Source organism: Octopus sinensis, linkage group LG7 (assembly GCF_006345805.1).
Source record: "Octopus sinensis linkage group LG7, ASM634580v1, whole genome shotgun sequence".
NCBI classification, from domain to species: domain Eukaryota; kingdom Metazoa; phylum Mollusca; class Cephalopoda; order Octopoda; family Octopodidae; genus Octopus; species Octopus sinensis.
In genome coordinates, this window is record NC_043003.1 from 10,856,424 (window position 1) to 10,881,862 (window position 25,439).

A 25,439-nucleotide genomic window follows, 5' to 3' on the forward strand; every position below is an offset into this window, starting at 1 on the left:
TTAGCAAATTCCGGAAGAGAAAGGATGAAAAGGTCCTTGAGAGTTCCTTTTTTTTTTACCATAACTGAAATCTACTTGAAAACATGAGGAAAAAGGCGTGAAATATCCGTCCCCTGCTTCTTTATTTATTTTTTTTTTTGTAAATCTGATAAACCAAGTGATCGTCCGTGTCAGCAAACCCCTTTGATCTCCTTTTTAAATGTCCACGTTAAAAACATGAGACGCATAGGAGACTATTGAAGTATATCTAAATTCACCTTATTCTTTCATCAATTATAATAGCACTAGCTGACCCCGTGCCGTCAAAAATTACAGCTAATTGTAGTATATTTTATATAAATATGGATGGTAAATCAAATTAATACACTTGTCAATGTTCGCATACATTCACATACTTCCCTTGTGCACGCACACACATACACATATATTCACACAGAGTTGAAATGCTGTTTGATTTTTCTTTTCAGCATTGAATGTTCACCATCCCACCAGTTTGCCATCACCCCTTCCTTAATTATTTATCTATCACCCCTCCCTTTCTCATTCATATGTTGTGACGGAGAAAAACAATATTATTATTAAAATAAATGGTATATGATGGTGTAATGCGTCATATATGACACACACTCCTCTATTTTTCATTTATTTCAACCAATAGAGTAACTTGGGACTTATGAAGAGAAAGCTTTATATTATACGGAACTTACGAAACAAGGCCTAACTAAAAGTTGGATCTTTACCTTTTGACCGACAGATTTAAAAAATAATTTTTTGTAACTAAACAGTTTCAAACTGCGGACACTGGTAGAATGTGCTATATAAAACATCTTTTACTCTTGGCATTTTTGAGAAAAGCTTATATTTAGGAAGTTATTTCATGTTAAAGTTCTCGTATTTCGGTAATTTCAACCAATCAATGACATGTATTCAACTGAATAAAATTACTGCTGTTGTTTGTTAACAACAACTATCGGCGGTGTATTTTTCGTTTGTCACTGTTATTTATGACATCGTTCGTGTGTTTGTACTGGTTTTAGCTTTAAGGTTTTAGGGTTAGGGTTAGGGTTTGAAAGTGTTTAGTTGCAAAAAATTATTTTTTAAATCTGTAGGTCAAAAGGTAAAGATCCTAAAAGTTTGAAAACAAGCATGGACGTTTAGGGCAAACTTATGAAGATGTTTTCGACAGGCAAAGGGAGCAGTTATTTATGCTGAACAAATGTTTACTATATAATTTGTACCTGCACACACAGATGATATGTAGCTTATTGAACTGAATTGAGTAAATATTTTCTGCAAACCAACAGTGGAATGAAACGCAATGTTGAAACTGACTGGCTGGATTTGAACTCGGTCATTAATCAAAGAAAGCAATGTCTTGTGCGCGAGTGATTCTGCCAGCCCACCGCCTTAATATACCCATATTACTATGTCAATCTTTATCAATAACAGCAACAATCGTCAGTCTATTTTGCTAAATGTAATATAGCGGTGATTTGAAACAGCTGTTAGATAACGGTTCATGCATCACGGGCAAACCACAATACTTTCACGCGATCGGTCTGTTAAGCAACTAATTAGCGTTAAGCCATTGCGTGATTCAATCTTTTCAAATCTTCTTCTTCTGCCCTATAAAAAGGTCACTTTTTGGAGTAATTGCAGAATACTGAGGCAGCTGCGCGTTGTGTCTCCATTCTCGCTACAACCACATGTTTTATGTGACACATTCTACCAGTGTCCGAAGTTTGAAAGTGGTTAGTTACAAAAAATTATTTTAAAAATCTGTAGGTCAAAAGGTAAAGATCGCACGCTGAAGGCTAAGAAGATGGCGACCGCGCGCTAAAACTAATTTCACGCAACCTTAGAAAGAAATGACCTTTATACGTTGTACAAATAGTAAGTTGAGAAGTACAAACATCCTAGTTTGTGTAGTTTAACAAATATCCTTTTAATGCAAAATAGCTATATCAGCAGTTTTTGATAATGCTATCCTTGACACGTATTGTTTTACGTAACAGGCATTATTCTGTATGAAATAACAGTTGCAAGGTAAGTTTTGTCGGAAACAAAATGTAGGCCAAATGCGTGTTGCCTGGATCTTTTATTCAACTGCCTTCGTTCTGCGGATTCACGTCATACAATGTCACTTCTTTGATAAATGAAATAAAAATTACACTTTGCGAAAATGACGTAAGGGAAACGTTTTTGCTTTCTTCAATGGTTACTTTCTTTCCTATCTTTTATAGGTTGAAAGATATCTTTCATTCGTTTCTTTACTGGAATTTTTGCAGTAAAATGTCTTACGTGTCCCATTCATCTGACAGCATATGAACCGAACAAAGGAGCCATTATGTGATCGCTTGGCCTGCTAGAAAGAACAGCTAAAATGTTGCCCTTCAAATAACCTGAAGTATCAAGACGGGAAAATGCACACTTAACAACGCAAACCCTCATCTAATATAATAAATTCGAAAACTAATTTCTGTGTGTCAGTGTGTCACACTTAGACCCCCTCCCTTCTCTCACTATTCAGTGACAATTCTACTATTCCTCATGGTGGGGTGAGAGTAATAGTAGGCATAGAGATGGCGAGAGCGGTGGCGAAGACAAATCGCTTGGCCTGCTAGAATGAACAGCTAAAATTTTGCCCTTCAAATAACCTGAAGTATCAAGAAGAGGGAAAAGGCACATTTAACAATGCAAACCCTCATCTAATATAATAAATGCGAAAACTAATTTCTGTGTGTCAGTGTGTCACACTTAGACCCCCTCTCTCGCTAATGTAGCACTACATATTTTCACTCATTAACTCGACCAGTCGTCATCTCAGGCTCACGACAGCAGTAAAGCTCCACTCAATCATTTTAGTTTTAGAACTTAAACACTGAAGTTCGCATTTCAAGGAAAGCTACCTGCTACAGTTGTTTTAATATTCGCTTCAAAAACATATCTAATTCATATGCGTTAAAAATTGTGCCGCGTTTTGTAGCTTCCTTGTTTGATAAGCTGAAGAAAACAACAATACCAGCTTTGTTGGGTCTTTATCTTCATGGTGTGCAATTTTGTGCAATTCTAAAAACGCTCAGACCAAGCATAACTCGACGTAAAGTTTTCACTTTCAACATTAAAACATTAGTAAGCCGTTTGTTTTAATTTATTTATATCATTAAATAAATTTCAAAATTTCATCCGTATGGCAGTTAGCAAAAGAAGAGAGTTATTCTGAGAAACGTCTAACTCCCACGTTTTCCCATTATGTCACTTCCTGGTTAATTTTGTAGCAACTAAAGGTGTTCCATTTTTTCTGTAGCATGTCGTAAGTTGTGTGCTGTTGGTTGGACTGAGGTGATGACTAGCTGAGTTGGTGATTAAAAATGTATTTATTGGGCTACAGGAAGAAATAACTGACAATACTTGCAAACAATTAACAGAAGATTTTATTGCCGCAATCTGTTTTCTGTTGGTCTTTTACAAATAACAGCAATAGTTACACACTGGGAGATAATGTGCTTGGAGATTACAAGCTTACTGATACAGCAATCTGTGGCTGACTCATCATAACAGGAAACAATTGTGCTATATTCGTGGCGATGGACATTTCTGCAGAGTATCTGCCATGTGTCGTAACCGTCTGGCTGTGGCGAGAATGGAGACACAACACGCAATTGCCTCGACATTCTGCAATTACCGCCAAAAGGGGCATTTTTATAGGGCACAAAGAGAAGATTCTAGAAGAATGAATCATGTGATGACTTGACGCTGATTGCTTTGTCTATTAGACCGATCGCGTGAAAGTATAGTGGTTTGATCGTGATGTCTAACTGGTTACCTAACAGTTCGGTTTGGAATCACTACTATATGCACAAGCTCTAATCTTCCCCTCCCCACATTACTGAGAATTGTTCGCCCAATTCATACTGCCCAAGTTCATGCAGCGGTAAATAAGTTCTAGTAATAACTGGAAAGTTAACCCTGCGACTGACTGGCGTTCCATCCAGTGGGAGTGATGTTTTCTCAGTCACTTATATACCAAGAAAACCAAGCTTAGCTCTTGCTTTATGAGTCCTAGGACTTATGACAGATCTATGATTGAAGATAGTGTAGCAGTGATTCGAAAGCGAACTGCAAGGTAACCGGTCAGGCATCACGACCTAGCCACACTATTTCACGTGAGCGGCCTATTAGGCAACAAATCAGCGTCAAGCCATCGCGTGGTTCAATTTTCTAAATTCTTCTTCTTGCACCCTATATAAAGCCGCTTTTAACACCTTAACTCTTTGCAGAGGGTTGAGAGCGGTCGAACCATTCACGTCTCACCTCTTGTCAGGCAGATGTTGAGGCAGCTGAGCGATGTGTCTCTTTACTTACCATCGTCAGACGAGTCAGGAAAACCGTTGAAACAGATGGCAGATAGACGAAAAGAATCTCCACCGCCAAGAATACAGCATAATTATTTCCAGCTATGTCGGACCAGCTAAATGTCGCTGTTTCAGTAAGCTTGCTGTAAACTCCAAGCAGTATATCTCTCGCATTATGTAATTATTAATGCTGTTATTTGTAAAAGACCAACGCATATTTTATGTGCAGTCATTAACATCTGTTAAATGTCGGTCATTAGCTAAAACACAAGGGACACATTTGAGACAAAAGAAAAGTTACTTATGAAGGACTTACAATAAATTAATAATGTTCCTGCTTATTTATTTTCACTCTTTATTCATTGTTTCTTTTACATTTGTCCGAGCTCATTTTACGTGACAATAGTGAAATAAAAAGTCGAATAATTAGTTTATTTATCCATTGCTTTGCCGAAGGCAGCGAGCTGACAGAAGTGTTAACACGCCGGATTAACAGCTAAGGGACATTTTTTTCGGCCTCTGAGTTGAAATTTCTCCAAGGTCGACTTTGCCTTTCATTTATTTTTTTTCGGAAGTTGATAAAATAAAATAACTGCTCAAATGTTGGATTTTCCTAAAAATTTTCAGGTCGTATTCCAAGAGTAGAAAGAATTATTTTACTGAGAGCGGTGAGCTGGCAGAATCGTTAGCGTGCCGGATAAAACGTTAAGCAGCATTTCTTCCGGTTTCACTTTCGGAGTTAAAATTCTGCCAGCGTTGTCTATGCTTTTCGATAGATTAAGTACCTATCAAGTACTAGGTTGATGTAATCGACTGGCTTTCCTCTCCATACAATTGCTAGCCTTGCGCCAAAATTAGAAAGAACCATTATTTTACTGACTTGAACAACGTAACATAAGGAAGAAAGGAAAAATAAAATCCAACAACAAATTTAGCGACAGATATAATTTATGAATAATATATTTCATGATATTTATTCTTATTCTATTTCTCATCAACCTTAGAAAGAAGTGACGTTATACGTTGTACAAATAAAAAGTTGCAAAGTACAAACACCATAGTTTTGTGTAGTTTAACAAATATCCTTTTAATGCAAAATAGCTACATCAGCAGTTTTTGATAATGCTATCCTTGACACGTATTGTTTTATGTAACAGGCATTATTCTGTATGAAAGAACAGTTGCAAGGCAAGTTTTGTCGGAAACAAAATGTAGGCCAAATGCGTGTTGCCTGGATCTTTTATTCAACTGCCTTCGTTCTGCGGATTCACGTCATACAATGTCACTTCTTTGATAAATGAAATAAAAATTACACTTTGCGAAAATGACGTAAGGGAAACGTTTTTGCTTTCTTCAATGGTTACTTTCTTTTCTATCTTTTATAGGTTGAAAGATATCTTTCATTCGTTTCTTTACTGGAATTTTTGCAGTAAAATGTCTTACGTGTCCCATTCATCTGACAGTATATGAGTCGAACAAAGGAGCCATTATTTGATCGTTTGGCATGCTAGAAAAAACAGCTAAAATTTTGCCCTTCAAATAACCTGAAGTATGAAGAGGGAAAAGGCACATTTAACAATGCAAACCCTCATCTAATATAATAAATGCGAAAACTAATTTCTGTGTGTCAGTGTGTCACACTTAGACCCCCTCCCCTCTCTCACTATTCAGTGACAATCCTACTATTCCTCATGATGGGGTGAAAGTAATCGTAGGCATAGAGATGGTGAGGGCGGTGGCGATGACAGACAGAGAATGAGAGAGAAAGAAAAAGAGGGAGAGAAAGAGAGACAAAGAATTTTAGGGAGAGTTGATGTTTTATTAAAAGTAATAATGTTGATAGTGACAATGGGAGTAATTATAAGAGAGAGAGAAAGAGTGGATATGTGCCCACCCTAAGAGAGGTCACCATCCTTGAACTCCTGTCTCATGCCAGTAGCTATTGTAAAAAAACATCCCAAATTGAAAAGAAATCCCTCCCTCTCCCTCTCTCTACCTATCTATCTACCTACCTACCTACTTACCTATCTATCTAGCTAGCAACCTATCTATCTCTATGGTGGTGGTAGCCAGGGCACTTAGGGATGATGAAAGACAGTGTTGATGGTGGTGGAGGGAAAGGCTGTGAAGTCAAAGGTATTGATAGTAGTAGCTTCAGAAGTCTGGATGGTGTGTGTATGACAGTTGTGGTGGCGATGGTGGTGGTGGTACTGATGATGGTGATGGTTAAAAACAATCAACAGAAAGAAAGACAAAGAGAGAGGTTAGACAAAAAAAAATTGTACTGACCCCTGAATGGAAAGACAAAAAATGTTGTTTATCATGCAGTTTTGAAATAAGTTCCAAGTCACAAAATTGTACCATTGTTTTGATGAAAATTGTTCATTGTTTCAAAAATATGGGTCAAGTTTAATAAAATTTAGTATGTACTCAATACATGATAGGACAGCTTTTAAGCTAGTATGCAATAAAACAGGATGGTCATGACTGGAATGCATTTTATCATAGGTCTCTTTGAACTGAGTTGGCCTAGAGTTTTTAAAAAAAGTGGCACCCTGCCACTAGGCTTCTATTTATATTTACTCTGAGAAATGTTTTATTCCAAATGAAAACCATTACAACCATAATTAAAGATGAAGCCTCTAAGCAATTACTTGACTTGGTAGAAACTGAAGCCAAATCTTCCTCGAATCATATCACATTATTTTCAAGGAGTACAAGAAATGGGTTTTTCAAATAACATTGGTTCTGCTTCATTTTATAGAAAGCATACTAAGGCAGGGAAAAGAACAAACAAACAAATTTTTTGTCTTCCTATTCAGTACAATTTTTTTTTCTGTCTAACCTCTCTCTCTCTCTCTTTCTATTGATTGTTTTTAACCATCACCATCATCAGTACTATCACCATCATCAGTACCACCACCATCACCACCACAACTGCCATACACACACCATTCAGACTTCTGAAGCCACTACCATAAATACCTTTGACTTCGCCACCTTTCCTTCCACTACCACCACCAACACTGTCTTTCATATCATTTACTACCACCATCATCCCTAAACAAACAAAAAATGAGTATTTTTTATGACAGTCAGTTGTAGACAACAAAATCTACCTCATGTATTCTTTTGGTAACTGTGGTTAACATCAAGTTCACAATAGCATTATTCAAGTGGGGATCTTTTTGATCTGGCTGCCGTACACATAACATGCCTCATCTTTTCGTACACATATGCCCCTTCTTACATAATTTTCTTTTGGGTATAACACCCTTTTCTTGAAGGTACGGTACAGTATCCTCCCCTGTTCTATATTTAAGAGATGAGGAATTATGTACATTATTTACATTTGACGGATATTTGTCCTCATCTTGTTTGTTGTTAACACAACATTTTGGCTGATATACCCTCCAGCCTTCATCAGGTATCTTGGGGAAATTTCGAACCTGGGTTCTCATTCCTAAGGTATTTTTCGATCTTCTTCTTCTTCTTCTTCTTCTTCTTCTTCTTCTTCTTCTTCTTCTTATTATTATTATTATTATTATTATTATTATTATTATTATTATTATTATTATTCAGGTCACAGCCTGGAATCAAACTCGGAATCTTGGGGTTAGTAGCCCGTGCTCTTAACCACTACACCACTACCTGGCTTGAATATAATGACACCAGCCCACAGGCATATGACGTAGTGCTTAAGAGTGTAGGCTTCTAACCCCAAGATTTTGAGATTGATTCCACCGAGGTCAACTTTGCCTTTAATTTTTTTTCAGGTTCAATAAAATAAATACTAGTTGAGCACTGGGTTTGATGTAATCATTTATGCCCTTCCTAAAATTGCAGGCCTTGTGCATGTAATAGAAAGGACTGAGACCAGCAAGTTGGCAGAATCGGCAACACACTGAATAAAATACTTAGTGGCATTTCGCCCGTCTTCACGTTCTCAGTTCAAATCCCACTGAGGTTGACTTTACCTTTCATACTTTCCATTCTTTCGGGTTCAATGAAATAAGTACCAGTCAAGTACTGGGGTTGATGTAATTGACTTCCCCTTCCCCTCGAAAACTACTGGCCAAAATTTGAAATCATCATTTGAGACTGACTGAAGGTGGTGAGCTGGCAGATCGGGCGAAGTGCTTAGCGGTATTTCGTCTGCCGTTATGTTCTGAGTTCAAATTCCGCTGAGGTCGACTTTGCCTTTCATCCTTTCGGGGTCGATAAATTAAGTACCAGTTACGCACTGGGGTCAATATAATCAACTTAATCCGTTTGTCTGTCCTTGTTTGTCCTCTCTGTGTTTAGCCCCTTGTGGGTAGTAAAGAAATAGGTATTTCGTCTGCCGCTACGTTCTGAGTTCAAATTCCACCGAGGTTGACTTTGCCTTTCATCCTTTCGGGGGTCGATAAATAAAGTACCAGTTGCGTACTAGGGTCGATGTAATCAACTTAATCCATTTGTCTGTGCTTGTTTGTCTCCTCTGTGTTTAGCCCCTTGTGGGTAGAAAAGAAATAGGTATTTCGTTTGTCTTTATGTTCTCAGTTTAAATTCTAGCGAGGTTGACTTTGCCCTTCACCTAGGGCCAGCTCAAGGTACCGGCAACTCAGGTAGTTGCCCGGGGTGCCAAGGAGGGCATAACAAAGACAAAGAAATTTCCAAGATCGTCACCTTGTACATGACAAATTTCAGCTTGCCTGGAGCACCAGCAATGTTAGGGCTGGCCCTACCTTCACCCTTTTGTGGAGCGCTGCCTCTAGTCGAACAAATCAACCCAGGACTTATTCTCTGCAAGATTAGTACTTATTCTAGCGGTCTCTTTTGCCGAACTGCTAAGTTATGGGGACATAAACACACACACACACACACACATATCAAAATAAGCAACAAGGATATCCAGAGGTAATGGAGTACGATCGTTTCAAGCGACTCCATTTAATTGAACAATGCAACCATTACATCAATTTAAATGCAGAGCAATCCTCAGCTGCATAAATACATAGGATTGAATTAAATTAAAACAGATGGACACATTTGTATAATTTTACCTAAAACCTCCAAGAAGGTAAGGAGATAGACAAAGAACATGCTGTCTTCACTTCAGCTTGGAAGCTACTAAGGTATCGGGAAGAAAGACTTGTTAGGGATCTAGCTTACCACTGCTTTTTGGGGTCAGTTTAAATTTATAGTCTTGTTTATCAAATCATTGTATATCAAAATCTAAGGCCAAAGAACAAGGAGCAGTGTATATATATATATATATATATATGACAAGCTTCTTTCAGTTTCCATCTACCAAATCCGCACACAAGGCTTTGGGCGGCCCAAGGCTATAGTAAAGAACACTTGCCAAAGGTGCAATGCAGTGGGACTTGTAAGGGTCTAGCTTGACACTGCTTGAGATTTGAAACCAAATCCACTGGCTTGTTGCTTGTCAAAACAAGCGAGCGGGAAATCCTCAACACTAGATGATTGAGGTGGAAACACTCCACTCCCTAAGACCTGTACTGGTCAAGGAAAGGTCAGTCCTTTGTTTAAAGTTTGACCTACATTACTGACCATAGTCTATATAACAGAGAGAATTTTCCACCTCTTCCCCTTTTGTGTCAGCCAGACCAAGGAGCAACTCTTTATTTTGCATCAGCCTTAACCAAGAGCAGCACTTCCCTTTGCCCTTCACGTGAAGAAAGGCGGCCTTTATCCTGTCTTCCTTTCTAGTCAGTACCATAACTACCTTATTCTTTCCCTCTCTACTGACAGACAACCTTTTTCTACATACCAACTACTAACCAGCAAGTCATCCTTGTCACCACTATCACTAGAATTGCTAATGTCTCTGTAGCAACCTGTCAGGTAAAGGAATAAATATATGTAAATTACATTTCTTCCTTCTTGGAGTTAATTCTTCGATGTTCACTGGTTACTCCAACGCGAGAACCTTGAAGTGTTACATCTATACACTACATTTAGTAGTGGGCTGCATCGTATCGGATTGATATGGCACACCACTACCAACCCGCTACAGATTGAACCTGGAACCATGTGGTTGGTAAGCAAGCTAATAACCACAGCCACTTTTGCCCTTATTGTTATTTTAAATCATTTAAAAATCAAATTCTGCCGCTATGGCTGTGTGGTTAAGAAGCTCGGTCTGCTAGCAGATTGTTTCAGGTTCAATCCCAGAGTGTGGCAGGGCAAGTGTCCTTATGAGGGAATTTAGTATATGAAAACTGTGAGGAAACCCGTCGTATATGTGTGTGTGTGTCTTTGTGTCTGTGCTTGTGCCCCGCCCCGCTTGGTAACCGGTGTCGGTGTGTTTATGTCCTTGTAAATTGGCAGTTCATCATAAGAGACTGATAGAATAATTACCGGCTTTAAATATATAGGTACTGGGGTCGATTCGTCTGACTAAAATTCTTGAAGGCAGTACCCCAGCATGGCTGTAGTCTAACGACTGAAACAAGTAAAAGATAATGTATGTATGTATAGATAGATAGACAGACAGAGAGATAGATAGAGAGACAGATAGATATAGATACATGGATAGATAGACAGATAGCTAGATAGATTATAGATAGACAGACAGATAGAGACAGGCAGAGAATTAGACAGATAGAATATAGATACATAGAGAGATAGATCGACAGATAGCTAGCTAGATAGACAGATAGATAGATAGATATAGATAGACAGATAGCAAGTTAGACAGACAGACAGATAGATAGATAGATAGATAGATAGATAGATAGATAGATAGACACACACACCGGTCATCGACCGCATAATATATTTTACTATAGACCTATGCGTATTTAAGGTATTTGACTGCTACTGTTTTCCACCGCTCAGATAAAAATCAGTTACACCGGTGATAATAAATAAGTTTCAAAATTGAAAAAAATGAATGAGGATGTTTAATTTTTCAAAATGTTTAAACGTATTTGTGTGGAAATAAAGAAGTAGAGTTTGGGTACTGTGGTCGATGTAATCGACTAACCCACTTAACACTAAATTTCAGGCCTTTTGTTTGTATTAGAAGGGATTTATATAGTAATTAATAAAACATTTCGCGACTTTTTCTCTCATAGATAATTCCTTGTACCACTTATCAATATGACCTAATAAGAGAGAGAGAGAGAGGGAGGGGTGAGAAAAAGAGAAGTAGGGATATAAAGTGAAGTGAATGAGAAATATATAGTTTTACTATAAAGAGAAAAAAGTGGGGAGCAAAAAAATGCGAAATAAATGAAATGAAATAAATAAGAGGTTTGTGTTTTGTCTGATTTTGCTGTTCGTCATGGGACAATGTGAGGTTTTAGTAATGGAACCGGAAATAAACAGTCCGTCGTAGTTTTGACAACCGGAAGTTACCTTGTACTAGTAACATGGCTTCAGCTGTGGTGGACACGTCTGATCTAGCCTCCCGAGGAAGGATTTTAGCTAATTCAGGTAGGAATTCAGACCGTTTTATCTGTGAAAAAACGATCCTCTTTCACATTACAGGCTTGTATATATGTCAACGGGTTATCTATCTGTTTAGTTTTGCTGTAAATGCGTTGGCAAACATGGTCGTTATCCGTTCTTCTTTCTCTCTTTCTCAGAGCAGAACCAGTTGCAGCGACGACGAATTAAACTTGTTTAATATAAAATGTTATCACGCCACTTCTTGTTAACACCTGATCAGCTTCATTCGACCACACACACACACACACACACAGATACACGAACACTCACTCACACACACGTAAATTCCCCCAAATATATATTCCAGCCCCGAATATCTAATCATTATTATGTCACTTCCTTTTAACACCCAAATTACCTTTATATCATTAATTATTATAATATTAACGCCTCTAAATTCCTCTGGGAATGGCATGAGAGCCGCTACAACCCTTCATTCTTTCCGCCGTCTGAAAATTAATTTAATTTTGAGGTTTCATGATTAACTAAGAATTAATCGTTTAACGAATATTAAAATTATAATTGGAAGCAGTAAATTAAATTCTATTCCATTTCTATTTCTTTACTACCCACAAGGGGCTAAACACAGAGGGGACAAACAAGGACAGACATGGGTATTAAGTCGATTATATCGACCCCAGTACGTAACTGGTACTTAATTTATCGACCCCGAAAGGATGAAAGGCAAAGTCGACCTCGGCGGATTTCGACACCTCTTTAATAAATAATTATGTGGCCTTTATGTCTACGTAATAAGGCATTATTTCTCGCTTTCGTATTTTAATCGCATTGATGTCGAATTAACATTTTATTTCTGCGGGATCGATAAAAATCCACACTCGCTTCACTTAATTCTGTTTTATATATTATTACACTGTCCTTACAAACTACTATTTTCTTTTTTTTATTTCTCTCGCCGAGCTTAATAATCTCATTGATAAGAACAGTTTGTTTCAAACACTCCCTAACATGCACACATGTATATATATCTCTCTCTCTCTATATATATATATATATACATGTGTGCATGTTGGGGAGTGTTTGAAACAATAAGATGATATATTGAATACAGTATATATGTATATCTATCTATCTATCTATCTATCTATCTATATATACATATATACTGTATTCAATATATCATCTTATTTCTAAACAGATACGGTTGTTTGGTGTCTTTGTTCTCTCAACTTTGTACCAAACTGACACCAACTCTATAACTTCGTTGTATGACACATGTTGCATAATGTTTATAGTTTTGTTAGCAAAGTTACTCTCAAGAATTCGTTTTTAGATTTTCTTTTTAATTTCTTGCAGTTACTAATAGTAATTTTTACTGTTGCACTCCTCTGTAGTTACGTACTCTAATTATTATATACATTTTATAATTAAAATTCCATGTATGTGTGAGCGACATCAACATCGCAGTATTAGTTTCTCTGATAAGTCTAACGTTTCATTCATATTCAACAAGCACAGTGGCTGATATGAATGAACCCACACGTTATATTCACATGTGGAGATATCCAAGATATACCCAGGTACAAACACGATATTTACGTACATGAGTACTCGAATACACAAAGTACGTGCATTATGGATTACTTAACAAAAGAGTCTTCAGCTGATCGTCTATATCTTGCTAGAATTAGCACCGAAATCTCCCCTTACATTACACCGGACCGACCGTCTTAAATAAGGAAGGGACACACTGTAAATAAAAAATAATTTAATTATAGGCGAAGTTTCGGATCTGCACCGTTGGTGCATATGTCCGTGACAGCAAACATTCGAACGATACACATGTTTCCACAATGTGGTCATGGCTAGAATGCCTTTGATTATTATAGGCCTAGTCCAGTGCTTTTCAAACTTTTTGCAATAATTTAATACTTTTATTCACACATATCTGCACAGGAGAATTAAAAATTACTGCCGATTTTAGCAGTTTTGTAACTTCTTGCGGAACCCTGGTTGAAAACCACTGGCCTAGTCTATCAAGGCTAACCTTGGGCTAAACAGTAATTGAATAATATATATATGCGCAATCACTGGCTAAAGATTTGGACATATGTTGTGCCTCAGTAAATATGTGCGTTTTATAGTACTTTATAAGTTCTATCAAACGCACGTAAATTATGAGTGATCTGGAGACCCAATTCACTATAACTTTTGTTAGTTGAATCATAATTAGCTTTTAATGATGTTTATAGCAATTATTTACAACAGAATACGTACGCTGTCCCACTAAATAAACGTAATTATTGTATTATATAATAATACTGGTTACAGGACTAGAATTCCACCGAAACGCAAGAGAGAATAATTACGAATGTCCTGAATAAATATTTTATCTTTCATAATGTGGAACACAATGAGATTAATTCATAACTTAGAAAAAGACAAACAACTTTGCATGCGTAACATTTGTCTAGTTCGAGTAGAGATGAATGACCTGAGAGATAAGGAGCTGTCAGCCCAAGAGTAATAAGTTCAAATCCGCCACAGGTATTCAGTTATGTTTTGATAAGTAAATGAAGTCCCGTGGCTTAGTGGATAACGTGTTGCACTCAAGATCGCAAGATGGCGGTTTCGATTCCCTGACCAGGCGGTGCTTGGTGATCTTGCGCAAGATATGTCATTTTACACTGCTCTGGTCCACCCGGCGGTAAATGAATAACTTCTGCGACGGACTGGCGTCCCGTTTCGGGTGGTGGGGTGAGGGTGGGGTTGTGATCTCGGTCACTTGTACACCATGCAAACTGGTTAACTGGGACTTGATGCAGTCATGTCCATGAGATGATGATGAACTAACTAATACCAGGCCATTTAACAGGCAAATTCTACGAGGAGTGATTCATCGCACATCTTGATTTAATCAATGAAATCATAGCTTCGGAGCTTAACCGGTGTTCATTAAGTCCTTTTCCCCTGTGTAACTGCAGGTACAATGCTTAGAAGATACGATGCAGGACCCTAATGATGTTTGACTGTCAGTTTATGACTGTTGTATTGTGGCCCTACACCTGACATTGCCTCAGCTGACGAAACGGAAGACTAATTCACTCCCTTTGTATACCTTTACTGATGTCCTGCTCGCAAAATTTTTTTTCCACAAGAGTTCTGGACCCTAGTAATGAACTCATTTGCATACAGCCAATCAGAGCTCACCTTGACCATGTCAAGTTAACAAACACACTCTACTAAGTAAACTCAAGATGAAGAAAGTGTTGTAAGTCGACTGATCGCCAAATTATGCCCGATTTTAGAAGGAGACAAGTAATTAGATAGATTTGCATCTATACCTATTATCGGATTTTGTTAGGGCCCCATATGATAAAAATGTGGATAGGACAAGTGTGGGTAGAGGGCGATGTCCTAGCAACACTCTCCCCTTACTGTTTTACAAAGTAAACAACAACACAAATAACTATGCAGAGGCAGCCATGGTTGAAACAAGAACAACAAGCCTTCTTAAAAAAGAAAAGAAGCATGGTCATTCCTTACCCAAGTAACCCTATCGCCCATTATTTGTTATGCACTCATAAATTAGTTTAACAGTTGAGCTCTGATTGGCTGTATGCAAATGAGTTCATTGTTGGGGTCTGGAACTCTCTTGGGGAAAAAAAAATCTGTGTCCTGCTCTGCCTGTAATTATATAAGATGACCTTAGTCTGAATCAGTGTTATTCAGGGTGAGGCTTGGGTTACTTCTGAAAGGGAATACAAGCAACAAATGACTAAGACTTGCACTAAATTATTATTATCGACAAATTCTTTTGGTTCATAGGCGCAGTAGTGGCTGTGTGGTAAGTAGTTTGCTTGCAAACCACATGGTTCCAGGTTCAGTTCCACTGTATGGCACCTTGGGCAAGTGTCTTTTACTATAACCTCTGGTCAACCAAAGCCTTGTGAGTGAATTTGGTAGGTGGAAACTGAAAGAGGCCTGTCGTATATATATGTGTGTGTTTGGTTTGTGTGTCTGTGTTTGTCTTCTCACCATCGCTTGACAACCGATGTTGGTGTGTTTACGTCCCCGTAACTTAGGTGTTCGGCAAAAGAAGCTGATAGAATAAGTACTAGGCCTGTAAAGAATAAGTTCTGGCAGTACTCCAGCATGGCTGCAGTCAAATGACTGAAACAAATAAAAGAATAACAGAATATGTATGTGTGTGTGTATATATATATATATATATATATACACATCATCATCATCGTTTAACGTCCGTTTTCCATGCTGGCATGGGTTGGATGGTTTGACCGGGGTCTGGGAAGCCAGGAGGCTGCACCAGGCTCCATTCTGATCTGGCAGTGTTTCTACAGCTGGATGCCCTTCCTAACGCCAACCACTCTGTGAGTGTAGTGGGTGCTTTTTACATGCCACTGGCTCAGGTGTCAGGGGAGGCTGGCAGTGGCCACGATTGGTCAGTGCTTTTTACGTGTTACCGTATGTGTTCCATGCTTGGATGGGTTGGACAGTTTGACAAGGATCAAATGAGTCCAAGGACTGCATTGTGCTCCATTGTCTGTTTTGGCATGGTTTCTACAGCTGGATGTCTTTCCTAACACCAACCACTTTACAGAGTGTACTGGGTGCTTTTTTTTCCATGCCACCAGCACCAATGAGGACACCATGTAGTTCACAAGTTAACAAACCCTAGGAGGAATATGTTACATCTAGGGCTGTGGAGTCAGAGTCGGTAAAATAGACCACTATCACTTAATTACATAGAGGAGTCGGAGTCAAAGATTTTTGTTTTGACTCCACAGCCCTGGTTACATCTATATGTTAGCATAGAAAACAGATGCTAAATGACGATGGTGATGATGTATAAAGATTGTGTGTAATCTAGTTTATTGCCATGTAAACAAAAATGTATGCCACATAGTCTTACTAATGTAGTAACTCTAAAGTATTTGTAGATAATATAAGATGCAGAGGGAGGAAATTCCATGTTTTGTTTGTTTAAAAGAATTTTTCAGATTTCAAAATCCTGCCTGCAGAAGTTGATTTTTGTGCAGCTAACAGAAAAACGTTGTTAATGTTTTAACTGCAGTTCTCACCCACACTACTATCACCGTTTTGTTATTGTACAGTTTTGAATTTAGACTGGTGGCTGGAAAGGAAACGTAAGATGAAGTTGCTGAGATAAAGATAGGATAAACAATTGATGCAGATAAAGCCGTTTGGTTGAGAAGTTTGCTTTTCATCCATGTGGTTGTAGTCGTAGACATTAAATGATGATGATGGTAAAACATCTGGTCACCTTACTAGTGGTGGGCAAGGCAAGAATGTTATTTATTATAAGGGATGGTCAGCCAACAATTTATCTTTTTTGTACACAGGTGACCCTTTCAGACTTAGGAATTTTCCTGATTCACTGCTGTCAATGTGTAAGAATTGTTGTATAAAATAAATCCCAACACTGAAGTTCTCAACTTTGCTAGTTTGCTCAGCTTTGATACCATTTTGATATAATCACAGCTTTGCCAGATAGGTCATGTTTGCATACCAGGCCACCGACTCTCAAAGGGAACACCATAAAGGCAGATGCTTTCTGGATGGCCAGAAAAATCACCTCAAAGACACTTTAAAAGCTTCTCTAAAGGCCTTCAACATCAGCCGTGTCACATTGGTGCAGGTAACTGAGGGCAGAAGCATGTGGCAATCAGATGTCTGCAAGGGCATGCATATCTGCAAAGCCAACAGGACTGCTGCTGCTGTTGTTAAGCAACAAGACGGGTAAGGGTGATTAGGTGATGGTCTAGGGCTTAGGGGCAGGAGACCCCAGACCTTGGAAAAAAAAAAACTTTGGTTGTCTTGTAGTCGGCTCTTTGTTGAAGCCCGACACCACTGGGAGGTGGTCCTCGGAGTCGCTGGAAATGGAGATCTCCAGGTCCAAATTCTTGAATGGCTACTGCTGCTGCTGAGCAATACAGACAGACTAGGAAAACCAGTGCCATCAAACCCCCAACTACCACCAACATTCCTTGTCTACACTGCCAGAGAACCTTCTGGGCATGGCTTGGCCTGATCAGCCTGCAGTGCACATACAACACCCAACCCCAACTCTAGAATGACTAGACCAGGGCTGGCCAACCTGAGGCCTGCAGGCCACATGCAGCCTGCAGGCTTTTATCTTGCAGCCTGCTTGATACGTTCTTGAAATGTGTTTATTTAAACAGACATTTAAAAAATTTTATCAAGAATTAAAGATTGCAATGAAAAGTAAAACAGAAAGAGACTACTTGTTTTGGCAACAACCATATTTCATGTTGAATCAACGGCCATTCCTTCGTTATTGTAATAATAGCATGAGAAAGCAAAATACTTTCATTTCTGTCAGCAGTGATTATTTGACTATTAGTGCATAAAGTATACAAGCAGCCCTCAAAAAAATTTTCTTTGATTAAAGTGGCCTGCAATAGACTTCAAGTTGGCCAGGCCTGAACTAGATGGTCCCTGTTATTCTGACAAATGCACAGCATTGCATAAACCAGTTTGGTTAAAAACAATCATAATATTATTCTTGGGGTATTTTATTTCATGTGGCATTTAATGTTAGAGCTGGTAAGTTATGACTTTTAACTTGGTAGTAGTAAAACAAATATAAATGTACTATGAGAAGAAGTAAAAAGGAAACGTTAGTGTTTATAGAACTTAAAGTTTTGAAATTGCTACAGTTTGGTTTAAAATATTGACTTTACAGCCTGAAGTCAATAAATTGATTTTTACAATGACAAATAGACAATAACCAAATATGTTAATTAAGAAAAGTTTTTTGTGGCTTTGTGGTTAAGAAGCTTGCATTCCAACCATGTGGTTTCAGGTTCAGACAAGGTAAGCTAGAGATGACCAAGTCTATCTAGAGGAGTGCTCCGCAACAGGTATGCTGTGGCACACTTTTGTGCCAGGAGACAATGCTAGGTGTGTCGCAGTGTAACCTGAATATAATTGTTTTTCCTATCATCATTGTTTAATGTCCGCTTTCCATGCTGGCATGGGTTGGACGCTTTGACTGAGGACTGGCAAGCCAGGAGGGTGCACCAGGTTCCAATCTGATCTGGCGAGGTTTCTACAGCTGTATGCTCTTCCTAATGCCAACCACTCCGAGAGTATAGTAGGTGCTTTTTATGTGTCACTAGCATGGGAGCCAGCACTGGCATTGACCATGTTTGAATGGTGCTTTTTACGTTCCACCGACACAGGAGCCAGTCAGGGTGCACATTTGGATGGTGCCTTTTACATGCCACCTGCACAGGAGCAAGTCCGGCAGCATTGGTATCAACCACGTTCAGATGGTGCTTTTTACATGCCACCAGCATGGGAGCCAGTCAGGTAGCACTGACATCGACTGCATTTGAATGGTGCTTTTTACATACCACCAGCATTGACTATGTTTGGATGGTGCTTTTTACATGCCATCGGCACAGGAGCCAGTCCGGCAACACTGGCATCGACCACATTCGGATAGTGCTTTTTACGTGCCACTGGCATGAGAGCCAGTCAGGTAGCACTGACATCGGCCACATTTGAATGGTGCTTTTTACATGTCACATGCACAGGAGCTAGTCAGGAGACACTGGCATTGGCCACGTTCAGTTGGTGCTTTTTACATGCCACCAGCACAAGAGCCATATACTTTGAGTTATATTTTTTAGTTCTTTTGAAAAGAATATAAGTGTACCATAAGTGAAAAAAAAAAATGGTTTCGGAGCACTGATCTAGAAGTCCAGAGCCTGAAACAATTAAGAAAAGAAATAAAAATCTCACGCTGTATTGTCAAAGCTAATAAAGAGTTATATTGTCTTTACAGCTGTCAGTCTAAGATCAACACTTATTTATATTTGTCTCTTAAATGTTAAACATAGATTCCATTGACCTGTTGCGAATCTGGGTTACTGGGAACAAAGCTGTTAGCATTTTTAGTTTGATATTCTTTTATTTGTTTCAGTCATTTGGCTGTGGCCATGCTGGAGCAACACCTTTAGTTGAACAAACTGACCCCCAGGACTTATTCTTTGTAGGCCTAGTACTTATTCTATCGGTCTCTTGGGTTGAACCGCTAAGTTACAGGTACATAAACACACCAGCATCATGATTATGGGGGAACAAACACAGACACATAAATATATATATATATACAACAGGCTTCTTTCAGTTTCCATCTACCAAATCCACTCACAAGGCTTTGGTCGGCCTGAGGCTATAGTAGAAGATACTTGCCCAAGGTGCCACGTAGTGGGACTGAACCTGGAACCATGTGGTTGGGAAGCAAGCTTCTTGCCACACCTGCGCCTATATGTACATTTTTCTTCTTTTATATTATTTATTTCTAGAAAAAAAAAACTGATGTAAGTTTTTCATCCTCAGCCTGCAACACTACATCCATGTGGAAAATTTGAAAAAAAAATCTGGTGGAAATTTGAAATATTTCCAAGTGGTTGGGAAGTGGTTAAAAAGATCTGTGTAGAGCAGATATGGCTTTGTGTCTAAAAGCTTGCTTCCCAACCACATTGTTCTGGGTTCAGTCCCATTGCATGGCACCTTGGGCAAGTGTTTTCTACTATAGCCCTAGGCCACCCAAAGCCTTGTGAGTGGATTTGGTTGACAGAAACTGAAAGAAACCCATTGTGTGTGTGCATGTGCGTGTGTTTGTTTTTGTCACCTGTCACCACTTCACAACCCGTGTTGGTGTGTTTACATCCCCATAAATCAGTGGTTTGGTAAAAGAGATTGATTCAATGAATACCAAGTTTAAAAAAGACTAAAAAAGTACTAGAATCAATTCATTCGACTGAAACATTTTCAAGTTAGTGCTCCAGTATGACCACATCCTAATGACTGAAACAGTAAAAGAGACAAGATAACCCCAGTCTAAAATAATATCCCCCCACCTTCCAGACCTATATCATTTTATGCTTATGTGATAAAGGGGTTGGGAAATCAATAAAAATCCTATTCAGTGTTTGAATCTAGGCCTTGCCCTAAATTAAAGAGAAAGTAGTACAGTGTATGTGCTTCTTATAAGATAGCACTCTGTCTGATTAAAAGAAGACAGCATTATTATTATTATTGTTGTTATTTTTATTATTATTATTATTACTGTTATTATTATTATTATTATTGTGGTGAGCTGGCAGTAATGTTAGCATGCCAGGCAAAATGTTTAGCAGTATTTCATCTATATTTCAGAGATGAGGAATTATGTACATTATTTACATTCGACGGATATTTGTCCTCATCTTGTTTGTTTGTGTTGCGAGGTTAGTAGCCTACGCTCTTAACCACTATGCCATATGCCCACAGGCATATGGTGTAGTGGTTAAGGGTACACATGTCTGTGGAGTACTCAGCCACTTGTAGATTAATTCCATGAGCATCATAACCAATGGAGTGTCAATAAGGTGACAGGGCTATGTCTATCTCTAATACTTTGTGTAGTGCAATAAGACAGCTTTTTGTGTACCTCTAATTAGACAGTACTATCATCATCATCATTGTCGTTTTAACATCCATTTTTCCATGCTTGCATGGGTCGGATGCTGTTTACTAGGCTTCCAAAGAATAAGTCCTCGGGTCGATTTGCTCGACTAAAGGCTGTGCCCCAGCGTGGCCGCAGTCAAACGACTGAAACAAGTAAAAGAGTAAAAGAGAGTTTTGGATCTGACCCAGATATTAAAAATGTCTAAGGATTTATCTTACACATCAGTGACTCTTCGTTTTGCCATATCTACTCAAGTAAACCAGGATATAAGATCTAACAACCTTTCACAATGACAAAGCAATCATTAAATAGAGGCCAGTCATTGATATTTGCATAAAGCTGCTTTAGTATAAAAGATTGTCTGACGTATAAGATCACCAAACACCCATGCACTAGAGACGGATCTGCGTAATTTTTGCAGCTGTTTTCCTTAATTTCCTGAATTTTTTGTTGGGATTTCGTGAATCAATGTTTGAGCAACATAAAATATATCAACTAAATTTAAGAAGTCATTCGTTAACAAATCATTAACCTCCAATAGATTATCATAATTAATAATCCTTTCTATGATAGGCAGAAGGCCTGAAATTTGGTGGGGGAGGGGAATAATCGATTAAATCGACCCCAGTGTCTCACTGGTACTTAATTTATCGACCCCAAAAGGATGAAAGGCAAAGTCGACCTTGGCGGAATTTGAACTTAGAATGTAGCAACAGATGAAATACCACTAAACATTTTGCCTGGTGTGCTGCCTTAATAATAATAATAATAATAATAATCCTACAGTTCTGAGGATTTAAGAGATGAGGAATTATGTACATTATTTACATTTGACTGATATTTGTCCTCATCTTGTTTGTTGTTAACACAATATTTTGGCTGATATATCCCCCTAGCCTTCATTAGGTGTCTTGGGGAAATTTTGAGCCTGGGTTCTTATTCCTTGACCCCCACCAATTCTCCCCTGTGATAAATCCTCTCCCTCCCTTGAACAGCCACCTCAGGTACTGACACCCTTTGCATCCATCAGGATGAAGAGGCTCAGAACTCCTTACAGATCTACTACTCAGATACGAGTCAACCCTGACAACAATAGGCACAAGGCCTGAAATTTGTTGGAGAGGGGACAAGTCGATTATATTAACCCCAGTATTAGACTGGTACTATTGATCCCAAAAGTCAGTTCAGAATGTAAACCAGAAAAATGCCACTAAGCATTTTGTGGAGTTTGCTAACAGTTTTGCCAGCCCATGGCCTCGTATATAGGCCTTATGATGTTAATTTGTATGTGTATGTCTGTACTTGAGAGAAAGTGTGTGAGACTCTTAGATCAGTTTTTATGCAAAACAATATTGTAATTTAGAAATTCCAAGGTCGTGGTCATGTGCCATTGAAGTAACCAGTCTTTTAGTTTACCCTATGTTCTTTCCTTTCCTCTTTTATTTCAAACATTTGCAGAATCTAACCAGCAGTGAGAGAGAAAACTGCACGAGATCTAGTTTCAGTTCTTAACACGATCCATTCCTTGTCTGCATTCTACAGAAAATAAAACAGAATTTAATTTACAAGTTCCAGCATTGCTCATGCTACTTGCTTGTGTGTTTAGGGGTGGGTTGTGTCTGAAGAAAGATGCTTTCCATTTCTTTTTCTTCGTCATTGTATGGCCTCATCCCATCCTTTAACCTCTCGTCTCCCAGCATAGAGCTACTCTTTCTCATCCCACCTCTGGTTACAGAGGCCAGTGACACAAAAACACAGAAAGCATCCAGTACATGCTGCAAAGTGGTTGGCATTAGGAAGGGTCTTTTACTTGTTTCAGTCATTAGACCACGGCCATGCTGGGGCATTGCCTTCAAGAGTTTTAGTCAAATGAATTAATCCCAGCACTTATTTGTAAATCTCAGTAATTACTCTATTGCTATTGGTCTCTTTTTGCCGAACCACAAAGTTATGTGGGTGTAACACACTAACCCCATTTGCCAAGCAGTGGTAGAGGACAAACACACACACATCATCATCATTTAATGATTGTTTTCCATACTGGCATGGGTTGGATGGTTTGACAGGAGCTAGTAAGGCCAAGGGGCTGCATCAGGCTCCAGTGTCTGCTTTGGTATGGTTTCAATGGTTTGATGCCCTTCCTAATGCCAGCCACTTTACAGAGTGTACTGGGTGCTTACTACATGGTTCCAGTACAAGTTCTTTTAATGAGGCACCATATATATTTCTTTCAGAGTCTGTCTACAAAATCCACTCACAAGGCTTTGGTCGGCCCGAGGCTATAGTAGAAAATACTTGTCCAAGGTGTCATGCTGTGGGACTGAACCCGGAACCATGTGGTTGGGAAGCAAGCTACTTACCACACAGCCACACCTTCCCAAGCTGCAATGCAGTGGGACTGAACCCAGAACTATGTGGTTGGGAAGCAAGCTTCTTAGCACACTACCATGCCTGCCCAAGGTGCCATGCAGTGGGACTGAACTTAGAACCGTGTGGTTGGGAAGCAAGCCTCTTACCACACACCCACACCTGTCCTAGGTGCCATGCAGTAGGACTGAACCCGGAACCATGTGGTTGGGAAGCAAGCTTCTTAGAACACAGTCACATCTGCCCAAGGTGCCACGCAGTGGGACTGAACCCAGAACCATGTGGTTGGGAAGCAAGCTTCTTAGCACACAGCCATGCCTATGGAAATGATGCCAAAGCAGTCCTTGGATCCATCGGATCCTTGTCAAACAGTCAAACCCTTGCCAACTTGGAACATGGATGTTAATTGATGACGATGATGGTGAGGGTGCTTGCTGTAGAGAAATTTAAAGGGTGTGTAGTAAGACCCCTGGGTGTTACAAATGTAAAGCTTTGGGTGGCAGGGTGTAATGATATGTAATGATACTAGCAGTAGCTGGGAATGGGGACTATGGTTAGTAGTGTATGTTTAGAAGCTGGCATTTAGCCCTAGGTCAGTCGTGGTTGAGCAGACCTGTGATGATCAAAGGCATTTCAACCATGGCCATTTGTCTGTCTCCCTCTGAAGCATTGCATATCTAGGACTACAGAAACCATGTGTGTGTGTGTGGTTGGATGTAATTTTGAATGAAAATTGGCTGCTATTTCTGTCAGGGCAAGCACCCATGTAGAGCATGTTTATGGGTGGTGATAGTGGTGGGGGAGAAGGGATGGTTTCTGTGAATGGCCTGTTTGTGACAGCTTAGGATTGTTACACATGCACACACTCTCTCTCTCTCTCTCTCTCTCTCTTACACACACATTCGCACATACACATTCTTATTCACACATTCTCACACACACACACACACTCATACATGCACATTCTCAACCGCACACTATCATTTACATACAATCACACATACACACATTCACACACGTGCTCTCACATATGTACATTCTCATATACAATCTCTCATATACACACACATTCACACCCACACCCATATTCACACATACACACACACTAACATACATACACTCACACATGTACATTCTCATGTGCACTCTATCAGTCACACACATTCACACACACATATTTCAGCAGTTTGCCCTCCATTTCAACCTCACCCTCCACCCCACCCACCCCGCCAGTCACTCTCATCCCAGCCTCAACATTATCTTCCAGTCATAATGGTTTCCTACTAATTTATTCCAGTCACATCCTTATACAAACTACCTCACTAATTGGTTCTGCCGCTGCATGCAGGAGATGAAGGAAGTTCGTTTTCATTTTCTTTTTCTTTCTTTTACCACCCATCTTTTACTTTCTCTACCTTCTCCCCCCCCCCCCCCAGAGTATGTGTGTGTGTTCAAAAGTTTGCCTTATTTCTGTTCGTTTCTACCCCATTACTACCCTCCTATTTTCACCTTTCTCTATGATTAAAATATAATTTATTTGACATGTAAATGAATGTAGGACTGGCTGTGTGGTAAGTAGCTTGCTTACCAACCACGTTGTCCCGGGCTCAGTCCCACTGCATGGCACCTTGGGCAAGTGTCTTCTACTATAGCCTCGGGCCAAAACTGAAAGAAGCCCGCTGTATATGCATACTATACACACACACACACACACACACATACATATATAGGGAGAATTCACAAAAAAAAAAACAAAAGAGGAAGACAGG

The 25,439-nt window shown here is 39.1% G+C and overlaps 1 protein-coding gene across 1 annotated transcript in view; it reads left to right on the top strand.

Moving 5' to 3' along the window:
- Positions 1 to 11,718: 11,718 nt before the first annotated feature.
- The window catches only part of LOC115214208 (transmembrane protein 41B-like), a 42,271-nt gene continuing 28,550 nt past the window's right edge, over positions 11,719 to 25,439 (top strand). The window contains exon 1 of the mRNA XM_029783316.2: positions 11,719 to 11,801. Within this exon, the coding sequence (XP_029639176.1) occupies positions 11,738 to 11,801 (64 nt within the window). The 5' untranslated portion in view covers positions 11,719 to 11,737. The remainder of the gene's footprint in view (positions 11,802 to 25,439) is intronic.